Source organism: Suricata suricatta, chromosome 16 (assembly GCF_006229205.1).
Source record: "Suricata suricatta isolate VVHF042 chromosome 16, meerkat_22Aug2017_6uvM2_HiC, whole genome shotgun sequence".
Classification (NCBI taxonomy): domain Eukaryota; kingdom Metazoa; phylum Chordata; class Mammalia; order Carnivora; family Herpestidae; genus Suricata; species Suricata suricatta.
In genome coordinates this window covers 46,270,076-46,290,434 of record NC_043715.1, presented here as the reverse complement: position 1 = coordinate 46,290,434, position 20,359 = coordinate 46,270,076, and the positions used below count along the sequence as shown (strand labels likewise).

Genomic DNA, 20,359 nt, shown 5'->3' with positions numbered 1-20,359 from the left:
GGAATATGCTCCCCTCGGGCCTGGGCCAGATCTGTGGGTGGGTGGGGCGGGGGCCAGCCGGTGGGTGGGTGGGGAAGCGCGGAGGCTGGCGCTTGTTTTGTTTCCAAAGGAAACAGTGTCAATATTAGGAGCCAGAACTTAGATTGTGAAATCAGAGGTCCAGCCTTGTCGGGAATAGGCGAGGGGAGCTGAGAGGGGGGCAGTAGTGGGGGAGAGGGGGAGAGAGAGCAGGGAGGAGAAGCAAGAGGAGGAGGGGGAGGAGAAAAAGAGAGAGTCAGCCACCTTCGCCGCTGCCCTGCTCCAGAGCCCCAACTCAGGCCTCCGCACTGTCACCTGCCTAGGTCTGTTAAGTTATCCAGTAGTATTTACAGTGGAGCAGCCTCCCAGGGGGCAGGGACGCAGCAGGGAGACATCAGGTGCCCTGCCCTCACAGAGCACATGGTGGGAGCGACAAACCTGCCCCCAAGAGCCACAGCCCAGAGGGGTCAGAGCTGGGCTGGGAGACACAGGTCAGGACCCAGATGGTGAGCTCTCAGGGGCTTTGGACAACCAGCCTCTCTGTTCCTCCCTGCCCTCCTGTCTCCCCTGCCCCTCCCCTTCTGTCCCTCTCCTTCACCTCTTTCCTTCTGCAGATGTCTCATAGGTATCTGTTTAGCTGAGTGGGAGGTTCACTCCCGTCCTCCCCACCAGGCCTGTCTCAGCCAGGAAATGCGAGGCTGGAAGAGTGGGGGCGGGGGGGTGGGGGGAGTCCCTGAGCATGAGTCACCAGGAGCCGGGCTCTGGGAGATGGCTGCCTGCATGGGGAGCAGCCATCTCCCCCACTGGGAACACTGGGCCGCCTGGGTCACTGCAGTGTCCCCAGCACTGATATTCTGGTGAGATCTAACGAAGGAACTTTCCCTCCTAAAAGTATTTCCAGCCGGATATTCTTTACTCTGTTAATTCACCATAACTTGGGATCTTGTTCTTAACCTTTCTTTTTTTTTTAATTTTTTAAATGTTTATTTAGTTCTGAGAGGTAGAGAGAGAGAGACAGAGTGCAAGCAGAAGAGGGGCAGAGAGAGAGGGAGACACAGAATCCAAAGCAGGTTCCGGGCTCTGAGCTGTCAGCACAGAGCGCAACGTGGGGCTTGAACTCACGAACTATGAGATCATGACCTGAGCTGAAGTCAGACACTTAACCAACTGAACCACCCAGGTGCCCCTCTGGTTCTTGACCTTTGTTTTCTTAGATACTACGTTTGTGCGTGACTTTGAATCATCCAGTGCTGTGACTCTCATTTCCCCATCCACAATCCTCTCCTCCAAGGGGGGATTTACTGAGTTAATACTTGTGAGGAAGGCGGATAGAGCTTCTAGTGGTCCACGGGGAGCGTTAGGAGTTTGTTGTCATTACCAATCAACAAAGGTTTAGTGAGCACGTACTACATACTAATGTAGGTACAGGGGCTGTATAGCAAAGAACATGAAAATCAAAGTCTCTCCCCTCGTGAAGGCTGCAAATTCTAGCAGGCGTAGCCAACTGAAAGCAAGCAGCATACCGAACAAATACGCTGACTTCAGCCAGTATTATAAACACCACGGGGAAAATTAAGCAAGGAAACATAATGGATATTGACTGATGGGGGCGGCTGGAGATTGGGTAGTCAGGGGGGGCTTCTTTGAGGAGGTGATTTCTGAGAGTCAGCCATGGAAAGCTGTGGGAAGAACCATTCCTAGGAGAAGGCACGGCAAGGGCAAAAGGCTGGAGGCAAGTGCCAGCCTGAAGAACTTCGAGGGCCATCAATGACGCTACCTGTCCAAATGACAACTCTGAGGACAGGGATTCTCATTGATTTATTCCTTGTTGTTGCGGTTGTTTGCTTACGTGTCTGTGGACCCCTGTCCTTCAGAATAGCACCCAACATGTAGTAAGTTTCACAATAACCATGCATGGAATAAATTAGAGCCGTACTTTCCAGGGATCCAAAATACTTGAACTCAATTTCACCAGGTGGGCAGACAGAACCCCACGACGTATGACCGTTTGCAGCATTCGGAGGTTCCTTCCATCAATTTTTGGACTCTGGATTAAGAACTCTCACTTGGGCAAATTTGGGGGCCACACCTTTAGGGTCCCCAGCTCTCTCCCTCTCGAGAGTGGAGGGCTTGAAATGGCAGATTGGAGCCAGATGGCCTGGGTGTGGATTCCTGGCTCCTCGCTGGTGACCTTGACTTAACCTTCTGCATACCTCAGTCTCCCCCTCTGTGAGATGGAGATCACTGGGTGGGGGTGTGTGCAGAGTGCTTAGACCATCCCAGACACAGTCAGTGCTCCGTAAGTGTCCGCTGCCGCCCTTGTCACTGAATGTGGTCGGGATCACGAGGGATCAGGTCTGTCAGGGCCCGACACATAAAATGCATCAGAAAAATAATGTGTGCTGGCTGTTCATGAGGCTTGGCCAGGTCGCCAGCCCTCTGATGGGATCATCTGTTTGGTCCCCGCTGTCACTCTGTTCCTGCCTTGGGCAGGTCTGTGTCTACTTTCTCTGGGCTTTTGTGGCTCTTCTTTGTGTCTCTGTGTCCCTCTCCTTCACCTTCTATTTCAGGCTCTATATCTTGCTTCTCTAGATCTGTCCATGTGTCCAGGTCTCTCTCTTTGTCGGCGCATCTCTGAGCAAGTGTCCCTTAACTGTATCTCTTCCCTCCTCTGTCTGTGTCTTTCCCTCCTGGGCTCTGTGTGTGTCTTGTGTCTTCTTCTGATTCCTTCTCCCTGTCGCTCTGGGTCCCAGCTGACCCCTCCCTCCTGCCCTCTCCACCTCTCTCTCCTCATCTCCCTCTGACACTGTTTCTCTCTCTCTCTCTGTCCCCTACTACCCTTTGTCTCTCTTGCTCTCTGTCACCCTGGGATTGCTTTCTCTGCTCCCTTCTCACTTACCTGTGTTCTTTGCCCAGATGCCCCCCCTCTGGCTCCTGCAGAGTAAGATGGGGCTGATTATGTAATTGCTTGTTATGAACACGCCAGTGGGGGATGAGGAGGAGACCAGGAAGGAACGTTTTCTTTCTTCTCACCCTTCTTAGCTCTCTGTCTCTTTTTTTTCAGTCCACCCACCTGGGCCTCATGGAGCCTCTCCCAGCCTGTTCTTCCTGCACAGATCGGATAACTGCCTCCTGCACTTGTACACAGAATAAGCAGTTCAGACCAGAGGCTGAGGACAAAAGGCTGCAGTCATGGGGAGCTCCCAGGAGGGGACAGGCAGGCTCTAAGGCTCTCCCTCAGCCTCTAGAAAAATTACAAAAAAATGCAAACAAGGTGTTAATGGAAACTTTGGGGAATCGTCCAGTTCAGCTGAGCTTGAGTCTCTGAGGACAGAAGGAAGGACACCTGGCTTCCAGCTCAGCCCCCTGACTTTGGGCTTCAGCAGAGGAGCTGACGCTTTACTTTCTCCCCTCTTCCTGGGGACTCTTGGTCACCATCTTACTCCTGAAAATTCTATAGGTCACTTCCCCACCAACCAGAGAAAACCAGTAAGCAGCTACCCTCCCAACACCCCCATTTCAGCAGCAGGGACCCCCTCCCCCAACTCACAGTCTCCCTAGTTCTTACCCCCTCCCTCTCTGATACATACCAGCCGGTCCGACCCCAAGCCTTCGCAGGAGCCCCGGGCAAGTCACTGGTGGGAGATAGTTCCTGGAGAGGCAAACCGCCATGCTAATAATCCTAACTCTGCCACTGAGGGCCCTGTAACCTGGGTGAGCCTCAGTCTGTCCATGTGTAAAATGGGAATGATGCACAAAGACGTGAAGATCCAAGAGACTGTGACAGTCGGGAATCTAGCACAGTGCTGGCGCGTAGAAGACGCTCCGAAACGGGCAGCCCCCACCTCTTCTCCCTGCTGGTCCAGCACCCACTGGCAGTCCGTGCTGGCTCTCGGGCCAGCTGAGCTCAGCCCTGCTCAGCCTCCCTGCCCTTGCCAGTGGTCCCATTTACAGTAAATTCCTCCCTGAGAACAGATTTCAAAGGGCTGAGGAGCCGGGATTAGAGACTTGGTGATAGTAAAGGCACCGTCCTGGTGGCTTTATATACAGCCAGTCTGCACAAACCTCCAGGTTTGGCCAGGAAGGTCCTGTTACGGGTATTTTTGTTTTATGGGAATGGAAACTGAACCTTGAAGACATTAGGTATCTTGTTCAAGGTCACACTCACCAAGAAAGGAGCAGAGGCAGAGCTCAAACCTGGTTCTCCCTGACCCTAGAACATTCTGTGACCTTGGACATGTTCTCAGAGGACAGAATTAGAGGGCGCGGACGTGAGGAGGGGCTGAAGGATGAAGGCGCAGCACTCCAGGGTGAGCTCAGAGGAGACTGCAAGTTACATAAACTGCACAGCTGTGTCAAGCTCCGATGTGGGATCCAACCCCCAAGAACTTTAATCCAAAGGTAGTCAGGTTACTGAAGAGGCTGAGTCCCAGGATCTCTGATTCCAGGGCCCAGGGCCAAGGACAGTTCCTTCTTCCTGGTGACATGGATGGACATCTGAGAGGTCTTCACGTCTTCCTGTCGGCCTCGTGTCCATCCTGGTGACCTTTGTCATCTGAAAGCATGTGAACGAAAGCAGCAAGTTGCCCAAAGCATCCATCTCTGCCTCGTCCAGGGACCCCACTCACTATCCCAGACCTTCGTAACCATGAGTGCATCTAGAAGCCAAAGAACCCCAAGGACTACCGGCAATCACCAGAAGCTAGGAAGACATAAGGAGTAATCATCTCCTAGAGGCTTCAGAGAGAGCGTGGCCATCCTGACATCTTGATTTTCTATTTCTACCCCCAGAACTGTGAGAGATTACATTTTTGTTGTTTAAAGCCACCTAGTTTGTAGCACTTGGTTAAAGCAACCCTAAGAAACTAATATGGGGATTATGGGGTCAGCCCTGAGAAGCTTAAGCCACATAGTAGGGGTCCTATCGAGTCTGGGGTGAGTTGGTCTCCTTGGGAAGGTCTGAGCTTGGGGTTCCTGGCTACAAGCTAGGGCCCCTCACTGACTCTTTATAGGAAAGGTTATTAAAGTTCCTCTTGCCAGGGTAATCTTAACCCAGGATCCATAACTAGGATTAGAGAAATCCCTGAAATAATGTGCAAGACCCCCTTAGCAGAAGTATCCCTGTAGTCCAGTTTGGACATAGAGAATCACATTCAGTAAAACCTATCCTGATTCAAAATTAATTCAAAGTATGTTAAAACTTTGGGACACCTGGGTGGCTCAGTCGGTTAAGCATCCAGGTTTGGCTCGGGTCATGATCTCATGGTTTGTGGGTTTGAGCCCCACATTGGGCTCTGTTCTGAGCTGACAGCTAGCTCAGAGCCTGGAGCCTGCTTCGGATTCTGTGTCTCCCTCTCTCTCTGACCCTCCCCTGCTCATGCTGTCTCTCTCTGTCTCTCAAAAATAAATAAAGAACATAAAAAATTTTTTTAAATCAAAGTATGTTAAAACTTTTATTTGTCCCTCTGTAGGGACAGTAAGAAGAGCTTGTGATGAAAAGGAAACGACAAAAGGGCAAACGTTCGCCAGCCATGTTTCTACTGGGCACACAAGCTTACATTTCCCAGTGTCCCTTGGGCTAGTGTGAGTCTCTTGTGAGAAACAAACCTTCTTGTGTTAAGATAATGAGATTTGGGGCTTGTTAGAGCAGCTAGCTGAATAACTAGTGGAATCAAGCACATAACCCTTGGGATCATACTAAAATCTCCCTTCTGGGGTCCCTGGGTGGTTCAGTCGGTTGAGCATCCAAATTCGACTAAGGTCATGATCTCCCAGTTCGTGGTTTCAAGCCCCGCGTCGGGCTCTGAGCTGTCAGCCTGTCAGCACCGAATCCGCTTGGGATCCTCTGTCTTCTTCTCTCTACCCCTCCGTCTTCCCATTGCGCTCTCCCAAAAATAAATAAATATTGTAATTAAATCTCCTTCTCTTCCTCAATTGATCAGCTCTCTGCAGTTCTCTGAAGACAAGGCCTCACCTCACACCTTTCCCTCAGGCCATCTCTTCCCTCACCACTCCGTCCTTCATCAACCGCTCCCCTCACTTGGTCGTCATGCATACATTGCATGTTCCACTCGGACTGGTGTTTCCGCCAGTGTAGCCCCTTTAGAATTATAAATTGTCTTAGGCTCTGACTGTTTTTCTGAGCCAAAGCACTCACAAATCTACCTCTATTCCCATCGTCTCTTATAGTCTGCCTCTTTCCTCAGTTTTTCAAGTGGAATTGGCTGTGGTCACTCAAACATCAACCATTTCTTTTGTTTTCATTCCATATGCACATTTGAGTGTGGTGCAGGGTGGGTTCACTTGACAGTAACCAGAAAAAAACAAAAACAGAAACAGAAACAGGGGCTTAAGGAAGATACTGTAATTCTCTTACATATCGGAGACTCTCGGAGGCTGTCAGTACAGGGAGCTCCACAGGCTCTTTCTCTTGTTCTGTGATGTGTGTTTTCCCTTCCCTGAGAGAGGGGGACAGAAGCTTCAAAGCAGGCTCTGTGCTGACAGGCGGATAGCAGCGAGCCCGATATGGGGCTTAAACTCATGAACTGCAAGATCATGACCCAAGCCAAAGAAGGACGCTCAACCATTAAGCCACACAGGTGCCCCTCCTTTAATATTTTTAAAAACATTTTTTCTATGTTTTTTATTTATTTTTGTGGGACAGAGAGAGACAGCACAAGCAGGGGAGGGTCAGAAAGAGAGGGAGATACAGAATCCAAAGCAGGATCCAGGCTCTGAGCTGTCAGCACAGAGCCCGATGCAGGGCTCAAACCCATGAACTGTGAGATCACGACCTGAATCGAAGCCTGACACTTAACCGACTGACCCACCCAGGCACCCCTGTATAAAGAATTCTTGATTGACAGTTTTTTCTTTCAACCCTTAAAAGATGCCACTCCAGGGGCACCTTGGTGGCTCAGTCAGTTAAACGTCCGACTTCAGCTCAGGTTGGTGGAGGGTCACCATCTCTATCAAACAGAAAAGTCATCGTGACTTAGCAGTTTGGCAGAATTGTAAAAATCTTAGACCCTGGTTAATTGTGTAAACAAAGTAACATTCCATTTATGGAATGAGGTTATTTTTAAATGGACCTGTTAGAAAATATGCCCAGATTGACATGAAAAAGTCCTATAATCTTTTTTTCTTTATTAGAATGTTTTTGAATAATTTTTCTTAGCAGAAGAAAAGAAATTCAGCAGTTCCATTGCTATCCTTCCCATTCTCCAATAGAAAAATGATCCCTGGGCCACAGTCACCGTCTAGAGTTTGGTTCCTAAGACTTTACAAGTTTATTTTGGTTTGGACTGAGAGCACCAGGTATGCATCAGCTGTACCTTCCTGCTCCTGATGAAGACATCCAGGAGAAGGTGAGAAGTCATTCTGCCCCTCTCCCCACAACTCCTTCCTTTTCTAAAGCTCATCTCCACTCCCAACTAGAAGAACCCACAAATCACTGAAAGCTGAAAATCATAGAATACTGGGATACTCAAAAATTAGAACAACAGATTGTGAGAACCACAGAACCTTAGAAAAATTGCCAGCTTGGGGTGCCTGTGTGGCTCAGTTGGTTAAGTATCTGACTTCAGCTTGAGTCATGATCTCGCGGTTCATGGGTTCAAGCCCCACGTTGGGTTCTGTGCTGACAGCTCAGAGCTTGGAGCCTGCTTGGGATTCTGTGTCTCCCTCTCTCTGCCCCTCTCCCACTATGCTCTGTTTCTCTCTCTCTCTCTCTCTCTCTCTCTCTCTCTCTGTCTCTCTCTCAAAAATAAATAAACATTAAAAAATTAAAAATTTAAAAGTTGCCAACTTGAAGAAATTGTCTAGCTTAATCTTGGAATCATCTCATAAAACACCTCCCACAATGGGTCTTCTACTTAGATGATGCATGAAGAACTCCCAGACACTTACCTTGCCTCCAAAAAAAAAAAATTCAGTTCTAGGCATTCTCCCTTCTACCACAACTGAAAGAGAAGCCAGTAGATTTCTCCAGGTTTCCATGTCCTTTCTCCACTCAGCCTTCCTGGCTCCTTGACCAGTGGTAATCTAATTTTCATTTTAACTAATATGTGTTAAGTGCTTGCTGTGTGCCATAACTCACTGAATAGTCCCCCAAGCCCCAAAAGATCAATACAATCATTAGTCCCATTTTCCAGATGAAAAAACTGAGGCACAGATACTGTCCAGGGTGTATTCAGAGAATCTTAAAACTATGCCATTGTACAACCATCTAATGACGCTAAAAACCTCACATCAGTTGAGCTCTTTGTTCTGTGGCAAACTTCAAAAATCCTATGAAGGTGGTACTATTGTTATCATGTCCCAAATACAGAGGAGGAAGGCTCCAAGGAGGAGAGGTCCATTTCCTAGGGATTTCACATCTGCCAGTCTCCAGACTCATGGAGTGTGGCCCCTTGTATGCCATTGTCCACTTGCCCTGCCCTGTAAGCTGCTCCTTTGGGTTAGAAGTTATTCTGTTGGTTAGGCACAGAACACAGTGCCTGGCACAAAGATGACAACAAATAATGACATCCCTGGTAGCATCACAGCATTTCTTGGTCCCAAAGGAGGGGAATGTGGCTAGGCATAAAATGATTCAGGCTCCATTGCATGCACACACCCTGTGAAGCCCAATCTTTGCTTTGCATTTCACTTTGCTCTGGGTGTGTCTCTGTCTCTGTACCTCTCTGTTTCTTCGACTCTGTCTCCCTGTCCATCTCCACCTCCAATGGTTTTTCAGTAATGATTGAGGGAGGAGGAGGGAGAGGGAGGGGGCACTAGCTCTCTGGGTTCCTCTTGTTTCTTCTTTCTTGGCCTTGTGTCTCTTTCTCAGTCTCTAGCTCTGTCTCCTGAAGCTTTGTGATTTTTTTCTGATTGTCTCTCCCTCTCTCTGTTTCTTTGAATTTTCTTTAGTCTCTGTTTCTTCCTTGATTCCTCTAGTTGACTTATTCTCTTTCTCTCTCTCTCTGCTCTATTTTGATCTCACTCTGGTCCTATTTCTCTGCACCTTTCTTTTCTCCTTTGTTTCCCTCCGGTCTTGGTCTCTCTCTTCGTCACATGATACCTGGCACAATCTTCCTCTCCATGTGCTTCTCCGTCTCTTTAACTTGCTTGCACCATTTAGTTCAAGTGCCTCTCCTCTTGGCTTCTTGCCTAGAGTGGGATGGTGAGGGGGGCTGCCCTAAGGACACTTTCTCTTTTCCTGTCTGAATGGGAAGACCAGACTCAACCACCACCATCACAAACAATTAATTAAGGGACTAATCCTGAATGGGTGTAAGTGTGTCGGGGAGGAGGTCATAATGGAAGGGAGAAGCCAAAGCTGGGAGAGTCATAGGAGGCAGCCTAAAGCTAACTCTTACCACACAAAAGACATCTGGGTAGCTCATCGAAGTTCCAGAAGGTGGTGCACTGGGAGGCACTCAGTTTTCCCAGAATCCTCGCCACTTCTTTGGATACAGCATGCCTCAGCCCAGGCAGCCAGGTCTTATTCCAAAGCCTGCAGGTTCACTAAGGGATTTATTTTCCAAGTCTGAGAATCTGGACACATGAGAAGGGCATCTGATTTTGTATAATAACATGTATAGCTAGGACATAATATCCAGGAATTTTGTTTCAGAACAGTAAAGAAGATTTACAGACATTTGGTACAAAAAGTGCTGAAAACTGTTTATTTAGATAAATAAAGAACAATCAGTAGGCCATGTTTCTAGAGGTGGGGCTCAGAGGTGGTCTCTATATCTTAGACTTTGAAAATGAATGTGCACACACAGACATACACCAGCAAAGTCCTGATAAATCAACACAAGTAATCTTTGATTATTACCATTTAATATCACTTTGAGTGTAAACAAGAACTTGTTGAATAAAACCCTTTCAACTGAGTTATTTCTTTTGCCATTCCAAATCTTCATTCTACTGTATTTTTTTAATGACAAATTAAGGTCTGGCAAAGAGAAAGGAGTCATCTTTGTTCTCTACCAAGACTTTCTAAAATAGTGTGGTTACCCTATTTTTGACAGATAGGGAAACTAAGGCCAAGAAGATTAAGCAATTCACCCAGTGGTGAGAAGGTGGAGCTGAAATTTGAACCCAGGTTGTCTGGTTCCTAAATACAATAGCCCAAAAATGATGTTCAACTGCCTCCCATATCCTACCAGGACATGTTGAACTAGGGGTTGAGCTGAGGGACTGGAAATACAAAGAAAGATAGATGGCCCCACTGGATTTCCCTGGGTGAATTCAATCCATCTTTATTCACGTGGGAGATTATAGGTTATATAACCACCTCCCCCAGATAAAGCAATATCCTCTCTAATGGCTTCTCTACCCGGAAAACTTGAATCTCAGGGTGTTCAGATTTCTGCACAGCTGATTTTCCAGAACATATTTAAGAAGGATCTAGTGCCCTGGACACAACCCCTCAACCTGGCACCATGGAGCTGGGAGGGGCCTTCACCATCTTTCTGGCACTCTCCTTGTCTTGCCTGCTCATCCTCATTGTCTGGAAAAGGAGCAACAAGGCGGGGAAGCTGCCCCCTGGTCCCACACCAATACCCTTCCTGGGGAACGTGTTGCAAGTCCGCACTGATGCCACTTTTCAGTCTTTCATGAAGGTAAGTCTGCTACTACTCCTCTTACAGAACCAAAAGCAACGAATTCTATAGAAACATGTATAAACTTCTATTGTCCAAAACACAGACTCTTGGAAACAAAGACTTTATAAACCTTAGAATACTGAAATTGCAGAATCTTAAACCCCTGGAAACACAGACTCCTGGGACACTGGAACTTAAGACTCTCACAGTATCAGGACCTTGGAATCACAGCACCTTACACACTTAAACACAAGAACTCAAGCTCTCCAATGATCTTAGAACTCTGACACTCAATATCATGAAATCTTAAGGTTCTAGAAATTAAGCATTGCAGAGAGAGAAGCATAGGTTCAGCTCATCTAGGTCCACCATTTTACTGATGAGGAAACTAAGGATTGTGGAGGTGTTGGGGGCGGGGGTCTTGCCCAGGATCACAGGAGCAAAGGCATCTGTGCCTTTTTTTCAAAAGTCCTTCCAAGCCCAAGACTTCTCTCTCCTTAACTGTTATTCCCACATTTGTACTCTCTTGAAACTTCCACCCCTAAGGTCCTTGATTGGTCTATACTTGGTGCTCCAGTCAGCTTCCTCCTTTTTTGTCTTCCTTTACTCCTAGCTCAGGGAGAAGTATGGCCCAGTCTTCACTGTGTACATGGGTCCGCGGCCAGTAGTTGTTTTATGTGGACATGAGGCAGTGAAGGAGGCCCTGGTAGACCGAGCCGAGGAGTTCAGTGGCCGCGGAGAACTGGCTTCAATAGAGCGAAACTTCCAAGGCTATGGTAAGTAACAACAACAACAAAATGATTATACACTCCCTATGTCCCCGGTTCTTTGATAAATACTCCACATGAATTACTGCATTGACTCCTTTGAGAGAACTATTAATGTCTTACTAATTTTGCAAATGAGGAAGCTGAGGGTGAGAAAGGTTAGGTAATATCACACAGTAAGTGATAAAACCATTTTGTTTTGAACCCAAACCATCTGATTCTTGAGTATCAGCTCTATTACTTCTGTTTTTAATGTGTATCCATTAAAGCCCTTATAGCCAACCTTCTTATTTCTGTTTACATATACACACACATAGGTCTCTGCTGCCTCCATTTAAGTAGATATCTTTGTAGTGTTATTTATACATCCATTTCTAACTGTCCATACCCTTCAATTCCAAGATGCCTCATGCCATTCTTTCCATCCATCCATATCATGTCCTTCCATTTATCCACTTTTCCGCTGACCCATACTTCCACCAAAAATCCATTTATTAATTAGCTTTTCTTATTATTTATTTATGTTTTTTAGAGAGAGAGAGTCCACAAGCAAGGAAGAGAGAGACAGAGGGGAAAGAGAGAGAGTTTTAAGCAGGTTCCATGCTCAGCATGGAGCCCATTGAGGGGCTTGATCTCAAGACCCTGGGATCATAACCTGAGCTGAAGTCAAGTCATGCTCAACCAACTAAGCCACCTGGGCACCTATATAAACTTCTTTCTACCCAATTTATCTAGACATCTATGAATTAACTTTCCATTTACCCCTCTATCCATCATTCACCCATCCATTCATTAATCTTCCCATCATTCACTCATCTATTAATCTTTCCATCCATATATCTTCCCAACCATTTATCCATTTATATCAAGCTATCTATTCACTAACTCTTTACTCATCCATTGAGCCTTTCATCCATCCATCAGTCATTCCAGTAAAAAATTCTTCCATTATTAATGAAATAATTAATTAGTTTCATTTCATTAATGAAATAATTCATTGAGTCTCCAAACATTAATTCATCAATCCATGCACATCTTGTAATTTCTAAATGTTTCTTAGTACAAAATAATTCTTTTTGTGTATGTGTATATTGATGTACAGGTGTGAGATTCTGTGTGTATGTATGTATATGTCTAAAGAATCCAAGTGGTATGTGGAAAATAGCAGTCCATTCCAGGGTACTGTATATGGTACTCTATCTGTCCTTCCCTCCACATTCCTATGCACCCATCCAGTTATTTATCCAGTTCTAGGTCTTTATCTTGTAAGAAATTCTCCTTGATCTCCCCCATTCATTCCCAGGCTGATTTCCTTTCCCTCCATCTCAAACCTAGACTATTTTTGAGGTCCTGTAGGGAGGGAACCATAGTCTCTCCATCAAGCCTAGGAAGTTGGGAGGAGCTTCCTTGAGAGCAGTCTAGAGCTTTCATAATTTGTCCCAATCTTTGTGTATCACAAATTTGGACACAGGGAGGGGAGGAGGCTGACACGGAGATTCCGACAGGTGTAGCTCTGGCTAACGGAGAGCGATGGCGGATTCTCCGACGCTTCTCCCTGACCATTCTTCGGGACTTCGGGATGGGAAAGCGGAGCATTGAGGAGCGGATCCAGGAGGAGGCTGGCTTCTTACTAGAGGAATTACGGAAGACCAAGGGTATGGGGGCCAAAGGGGGCAGGGCTACAAGGTGACTGAATTGTTACAGAGAGCTCAGGCCTGAGATGATGGGCCCTGGTGGGAGGAAGCTCTAGAATGGGAAATGATGGAAATGCCTAAGGGTTTACTCAGATTTCCAGCCAAGTTTCATGTTAAAATTTAAAATGAAAGACCCTTAGATACCACTTGTGCAGAAGCTTTAATCAATGGATCTCAAGGATTTTATGAGCTCTTGAAATCATGTGCAGACTCTTACAATGTGTAAAATAGAGCCTTTTACTGGTGATGGGATCAAATCTAATTACCTATATATGTATACATATAACACATATATACAATTGTCATAAGAAACACATAACATAAATTTTTACCATTCTAACCATTACTAAGTGTACTCTTCAGTGTTGAGTATATTTATGTTGTTGTGAAACAGATCTTTAGGATTTTTTCATCTTACAGATCTGAAACTCTAAGCCCATTTGATTATATTTTTAAGGAGTCTGATCCCTGCTCCAAAATAACCTGGAACCAGTGGGATTTGAAGTGAAAAAAAAGACATGGCAGCTAAAAACTACAGAAATGAATAGATAAAAGATAGAGAGATAAATTTCTCTAAATCAGAGATTTATCTTCTGGGTCTCATGGATGCTAAACACTCTACATAAAGGCCTTGAATATTCTTGTACCCCTATAAATTATTTGCAAAATTATGTATTTGTGAATATGAGCCTTGTGTTGGAGAAATTGTCCCCCAATCCAGCATCCTGTTTTATTTTTTAAATTATCTTTTAATGTTTATTTATTTTGGGGAGAAAGAAACAGAATATGAATGGGAGAGGGACAGAGAGAGAGGGAGACACAGAATCAGAAGCACGCTCCAGGCTCTGAGTTGTCAGCACAGAGCCTGATGCAGGGCTCAAACCCACAAGTGGTGAGATCATGACCTGAGCCGAAATCAGACGCTTACCTGACTGAGCCAGCCAGGTGCCGCCAGCATCCTGTTTTGGATGGTGCAGCTAAGGTCAAGGGAAGAATTTTCTTAACAACTCAAATGGAGTCATTGATAGAGATACACCGAATTCAGTCATCTTTTTTTCTAATGTGTCCCATAACACAACTTCTTCACAACTTCTTTCCCAAATATGTGACTCTACACAAACACAACTAAATACTAATGCCAGGGGCACCTGGGTAGCTCAGTCGGTTAAGCCTCCGGCTTCGGCTCAGGTCAGATCTCATGTTTGTGGGTTCTAGCCCCGTGTCCGGCTCTGTGCTGACAGCTAGCTCGGAGCCTGGAGCCTGCTTCCGGTTCTGCGTCTCCTTCTCTCTCTGCCCCTCCCCTTCTCACGCTCAGTCTCTCTCTGTATCAAAAATAAATAAAACATTTAAAAAAATTAAAAAAAATAAATAAATACTAATGCCAAAAAGTGATAATTGAACTCCGCCAGCATTTCCTGAGTACTTACTTCATGCAAGGACTGTGCTAAACATTTCACATGGATAATTATATTGAAGCCTCAGGTTTAGTGGTTACTAAACCAATTTGCAGACTGGGAAATCTAGACTAAAAACACAGACACACAAAATGAAGTAACTAACACATGCTATTAAGCAGTGGAGTTAGGACTCATAGCCGTGACTGAATGATTCCCCACCCCGTGTTCCTAATCACTGCCTCTAACATAGACAATTTCTATCACCCAGGTTCCCCCATCGAACCCACCTTCTTCCTGAGCCGCACTGTCTCCAATGTCATCAGTTCTGTCGTCTTTGGAAGCCGCTTTGACTATGAAGACAAGCAGTTCCTGAAGCTGCTGCAGATGATCAATGAGAGTTTCATTGAGATGAGCACACCCTGGGCCCAGGTGCCCACCAGCCACCTCCCTGCCCACTCCCATTTTCAGTAAACTAAGCACCTGCCTATACCTCGCTTAATCTTCCCCACAGCCCTTGGAGGCAATATGCCCTGAGAGTCTCCAAGAACCAAATGGACTCACCCAGTCCTCAGACCCATGCTGGAGGTTGAGCCTGACTATCTGACTCAAGACTCAGCCTATGCTGACCTCAGGTGCCCATTGCTGACAACCCCCTTTTCCTCTTCCCCACAGCTCTATGACATGTATTCTGGAATCATGCAATATTTGCCAGGAAGACACAATCGCATCTACTACTTGATAGAGGAGCTCAAGGACTTCATTGCCTCAAGGGTCAAGATCAACGAAGTATCTCTTGACCAACAAAACCCTCGGGACTTCATTGACTGCTTCCTCATCAAGATGCACCAGGTACCTCTTCCCTTTTAAAACCCCAATCCTGAGGCGCCTGGGTGGCTGAGTCGGTTAAGCATCAGGCTTCAGCTCAGGTCATGATCTCACGGTTTGGGAGTTCAAGCCCCGCATTGGGCTCTGTGCTGACAGCTAGCTCAGAGCTTGGAGACTGCTTCAGATTCTGTATTTCCCTCTCTCTCTCTGACTCTCCCCTGCTCATGCTGTCTCTGTCTCTTAAAAATAAATTAAAAAACATAAAAAAAACAAAACACCCCAATCCTTACCTCTCATCATCTTATTCCTTAGCACCTGCAACTTTAATCTATAAACATGTTGTAGACAAAAGAGCAAGCATTGCTTCACATGGTTGACTTTTACTTATAGATGAGACATAGAAACTGTAAAAACAAACTCTTACACCTTTAAAATAAACTTTGAATCAAAAAATTTTAGGAGCAAGGAAACTTAAAACCTTATCCCTTTTAAATCATTTATGATTACAACTGCCAAAGACTACCAATACAGAAAACCAGAGTCTTTACAGTCTTAGAATTTGAGAAGCTTAGACTTTTAAGGCTTTACGTGTAAGAGTTTAAACTTAAAAGTCTTTAAAATGTAGAAATTTAACTTCTGTATCATAGAGTCTTAGAATTTTAGAAACTTCTATATATATTTATTATACAAACCTCAGCACTCAGAAGTTTATAATTATATAGCTTAATGTCCTAGAACTTTCGAATCTCTACTCTTCTCCCCTCCCATTCTCCTCACTGTCCACTCCAACTGCACTAACCTCCTCCTTGCTACTCCTCTAACACAGCAGGTGCCCTCCTGCCCCAGGGCCTTTGCTTTGACTATTTCCTCTTTCAGATACTCCCTCGCTTTACTCATCCATGGTGTTTTCACAAAATAAGAAGATAAAGACAGAGGGTGATTTGATTTCCTATCCTTCTCATTTTCAGGATAAAAATAATCCCCACACGGAATTCAATCTCAAGAACTTGGTCCTCACCACTCTCAACCTCTTCTTTGCTGGCACAGAGACTGTGAGCTCCACGCTACGTTATGGCTTGCTGCTAATGATGAAGCATCCTGAGGTGGAAGGTGAGGGTCCACCTGAGCTGCTTACTGGTGACTCCCGCTCCCAACAGAGAGGAAGACATACTCTTGACACCTTATAACCCCATAGTCTTACACTCCTCACACTTAAGAATCTTAGGACGTGGAATCTCTCAATCTGTGGCTTGGAAGGCCATTTAATTGAATCTTCCACTTGGCACCTGTGTTAGTTTCCTATGGCTGTCATAATAAATTGCTAGAAACCGTTATCTTACAGTGCTGGAGTTCAGAAGTTCACACAAGTTTTCACTGGGCCAAACCAAGGTAGAATCAGATTCCTTGCTTTTTTTCAGCTCCGAGAGCTGTATCCCTTGCATTCTTGGGCTCATAGCCCTTCCTCCATCTTCAGAGTCAGGATTATCGCAACTTCAGATCTCTTTGCCTCAGTTGTCACATCTCCTTCTCCGACTCTGACCTTCTGCTTCCCTCTACGGACACTTGTGATTATATTTAGGGCCAAGCTGGATAATCCAGGATAATCTCTGCATCTCAAGATCCTTAATTTAAGACGTCTTCAAAGTCTCTCTTGTCCTATATGGTAACATGCATGGGTTCAGGGATTAGGAGGTAGATATTTTTGGTGCCATTATTTAGTTGACTATAGTGCCAGAATCAGAAATAACCCACCTCCAACAAGTTGCAGTCTGGCCTGGTGGATAACTCTAGAATTGGGGAGCTCATTCCTTGCTTAAGGAAAACCCCTAATTTTGGCCTCCCCCTTCTAATGCAGTTCAAAACAAGCCAAAAAAATTTTTCCTCATATAGATGATGGGACAGACTAACTTGATTCCACTCAAACTTTTCTAGTCTTTCCTCCATTGTCCCAGTCATCATTTACTAATCTAAATAATCGATGTTTAATGCACACCTGCTATGTGCTAGGCCCTATTCTGGTTACTTGCACACTAGATTTTATGTAAATTTTACTACTCTATGAGCTTGTTGGGCCATCACATCCATTTGGAAGATGAAGAAACAGGCTCAGATGGTAAAGCCATGTGCCTCAAGGTCACTCATCCAGGAAGTGCAGGGATGGGTCGCTGCACCAATAGTGTTCTTAATTCCTGTTACATAATTATGTCACTTGCTTCAATCTTGTCCTCATTATGTATTGCACTTCTTCCAAGCCTGTCAAAAGTCTGGGTATGAAACCCCATTTGGGATGGAGACACTGCCCTGCTCGTTCGTGCTTTCAAGATAAAGACCAAACATCCCAGTGGGCACTCAAGGCTCCAGGCGGTGTGCCTCCCAATGGTCTGACGAGTATTTATTAACCCCACCAATGTGTCAGGTGTTAAGAATAAAGAGGCAATGCAAACATGCATGGTCTGCTTCCTCAGGGTCCACAGGTATTAAAGATACAAACCCACAGCCTACTCTTGGCTTGTAGAAACACCTCCTGTGTCCTTGTCTGCTATGTTTTCTGGCCCCTTCTAGCCAAGATCCATGAGGAGATTGAACAGGTGATTGGACCACACCGAATCCCAAGTGTGGATGACCGAGCCAAGATGCCCTACACAGACGCTGTGATCCATGAGATACAGAGACTGACAGACATCGTACCCATGGGGGTCCCCCATAACGTTATCCGGGACACTCATTTCCGAGGCTACCTTCTGCCCAAGGTGGAGTTGGGTTCGTTGTTACCCCTTCTCCCTCTACCCCAACCCCCCTACTCCTGGCTCCCTGTCCCCATCCTCCAACATTGACTTCTCATAACTTCCCATTGTCATCCCAGGGCACCGATGTGTTCCCTCTACTTGGCTCTGTCCTCAAAGACCCTAAATACTTCCGCTACCCGGATGCCTTCTATCCCCAACACTTCCTGGATGAGCAGGGCCGCTTCAAGAAGAATGAAGCCTTTGTACCTTTTTCTTCTGGTAGGTTCCTATGGTCTGAGTTCACCCCAGGAATATGCTAGATGTGCCCCCCAACCATTGGTCTGTATTTCATGTTCAGGTCTGAATGGGAAGTTGAATGCTGTTTCGCAGAATCCCAGAATCTTGGAATCATACGATATTAGAAACGTTGACTCTAATAATTAGAAAGGGAATAGCACTAACCAGAGGTCAGCAAACTCTTTCTGTTAAAGATGGAATAGAAAATATTTTAGTTTTCACCAGCCATTTTGTACCTGTCTGAACTATGCAGTCTGAACTACTCAGCTGCCCCACTGTGGAAATGATCACGGACAGTACAAAAATGGTGAAAAATCTGTGATGCCGAAAACCTTTATTTATGGACATAGAAATTTGAATTTCATCCAGTTCACATGTCACAAAATATTGCCTTTCTTTTGGTTGTTTTCAACCATTTAAAATGTGAAAAGCATTCTTAGTTTTCTTAAAGAACAAATATTCAATTGAGTGAATTTAAATACGTAATTGGCTTTATTAGGTGATTTGTAGAAATGGGAGGTCATTATAGGAAGGAGGGTGGGCAAGAAGTTATTAGCAAAGGAAAAGAACAGATTGTTTCAGACAAGGTCACCTTCTCCTGGGGGAAAGACAGGGGGTCTTATTAGGTGAATTACCTCACCTTCCCTTAAGGGATGGAGAGTGTCCCTGTGACAGCTCACCTCATTGGAGTTGATAAAAAAAATTCCTAACTGGTTAAGACTACATTTCTGGGAGGAGATTGAAACTGCCATTAGGAGACTGATTTGATGACTTGGCCTAACATAAGTGACTCCATATTGGGTCTGTGGTTTTTTTTCTAACAGTTTACAGGCAGTACAAAAATAGGCAGCAGGTGTTTTTGCCTGTGACCCATGACATACTAGCTTAGAATAGTATTTTAAGTATAAACCATACTGAACTTGGAGTCAGTGCTGTGGTTAGGAAAAAAGATCCCATCCCACACTTACAAATGATAGAGTCGTGGGCACCTGGGTGGCTCAGTTGGTTGAGCTCCTGACTCTGGATTTTGGCTCAGGTTATGATCTCTGCCACTAGCTCCGTGCTGAGGGTAGAGACTGCTGAAGATTCTCTCTCTCTCTCTGTCCCCCTTTCCATCCCCACCTTTCCCCTGCCTATGCTTGTGCTCTCTCTCTCAAAAAAAAAAAAAAAAGGTCGAAAAAGGTAAGTTACTTCAGTTCCCTGTCTATAAAATGGAGAGGTATCTGGGTGGCTCAGTCCCTTAAGCCTCCAACTTTGGCTCAGGTCATGATTTCAGTGTGTGAGTTCCAGCCCCTCATCGGGCTCTGTGCTGACAGCTCGGAGCCTGGAGCCTGCTTCAGATTACGTGTCTCCCTCTCTCTCTGCACCTCCCCACCCTCTCAAAAAAAATTTTTTTTTTAATTTTTTAAATGGAGACTCATTTCTACAAACCATTGAAGAGTGACCAACAAATAGTAAGCACTGTTCAAATGTGAGCTTTCTTTTCATCTCCTCCCCCCCCCACCCGCCGCACCTCACTAGCGTCTGACACCTAGTAGGCATTTGATAAACCCTTGAGAAATTGAATGCACAGAATCTTCAAATTCGAGGACTTTTAGAACCATTCCATCTTGGGATTGATGGAATCAAGCCATCAGAGAAGTAGCTGCCCCGTGTGGATCCCCGCCGCCTACAAATGGCAGATCCAAGCTGAGCACTCTTTATAGGAGTCTTTATAATAACCCCACAAAGTAGGTATTATCATGACCCCAGGGATACTGAGCAGGCTCAGAGGGGTGATGGGACCAGAGAGCTCCCCACACCCTTATTATCCCAGTGTAGATATAAGCCGCCTTCCCGCCCTCCCCTGTGCCCACAGGAAAGCGCATCTGCCTGGGCGAGGCCATGGCCCGCATGGAACTCTTTCTCTACTTCACCTCCATCCTTCAGAACTTCTCTCTGCACCCGATGGTGCCGCCCGCTGACATCGATATCACACCCAGGGTCTCAGGCTTTGGCAACATCCCACCGACCTACGAGCTCTGCCTCAAAGCCCGCTGA

At 45.7% G+C, this 20,359-nt stretch overlaps 1 protein-coding gene across 1 annotated transcript; it reads left to right on the top strand.

Moving 5' to 3' along the window:
* The first annotated feature begins 10,451 nt into the window (after positions 1-10,451).
* Positions 10,452-20,359, top strand: LOC115279685 (cytochrome P450 2G1). The gene is made up of 9 exons (XM_029924197.1): positions 10,452-10,631; positions 11,227-11,389; positions 12,886-13,035; positions 14,740-14,900; positions 15,144-15,320; positions 16,265-16,406; positions 17,859-18,046; positions 18,160-18,301; positions 20,178-20,359. Exons 1-9 carry the CDS (start codon positions 10,452-10,454, stop codon positions 20,357-20,359), a joined length of 1,485 nt encoding a protein of 494 aa, XP_029780057.1.

What these genes read in the sequence shown, in the direction of transcription:
- LOC115279685 (XM_029924197.1), top strand. Translation starts at nt 10,452, where the DNA reads ATGGAGCTGGGAGGGGCCTTCACCATCTTTCTGGCACTCTCCTTGTCT. An exon ending in GCGAAACTTCCAAGGCTATG is followed by an intron (nt 11,390 to 12,885) that starts GTAAGTAACAAC and finishes AGATTCCGACAG; the next exon opens with GTGTAGCTCTGGCTAACGGA. An exon ending in GAGGCTACCTTCTGCCCAAG is followed by an intron (nt 18,047 to 18,159) that starts GTGGAGTTGGGT and finishes TTGTCATCCCAG; the next exon opens with GGCACCGATGTGTTCCCTCT.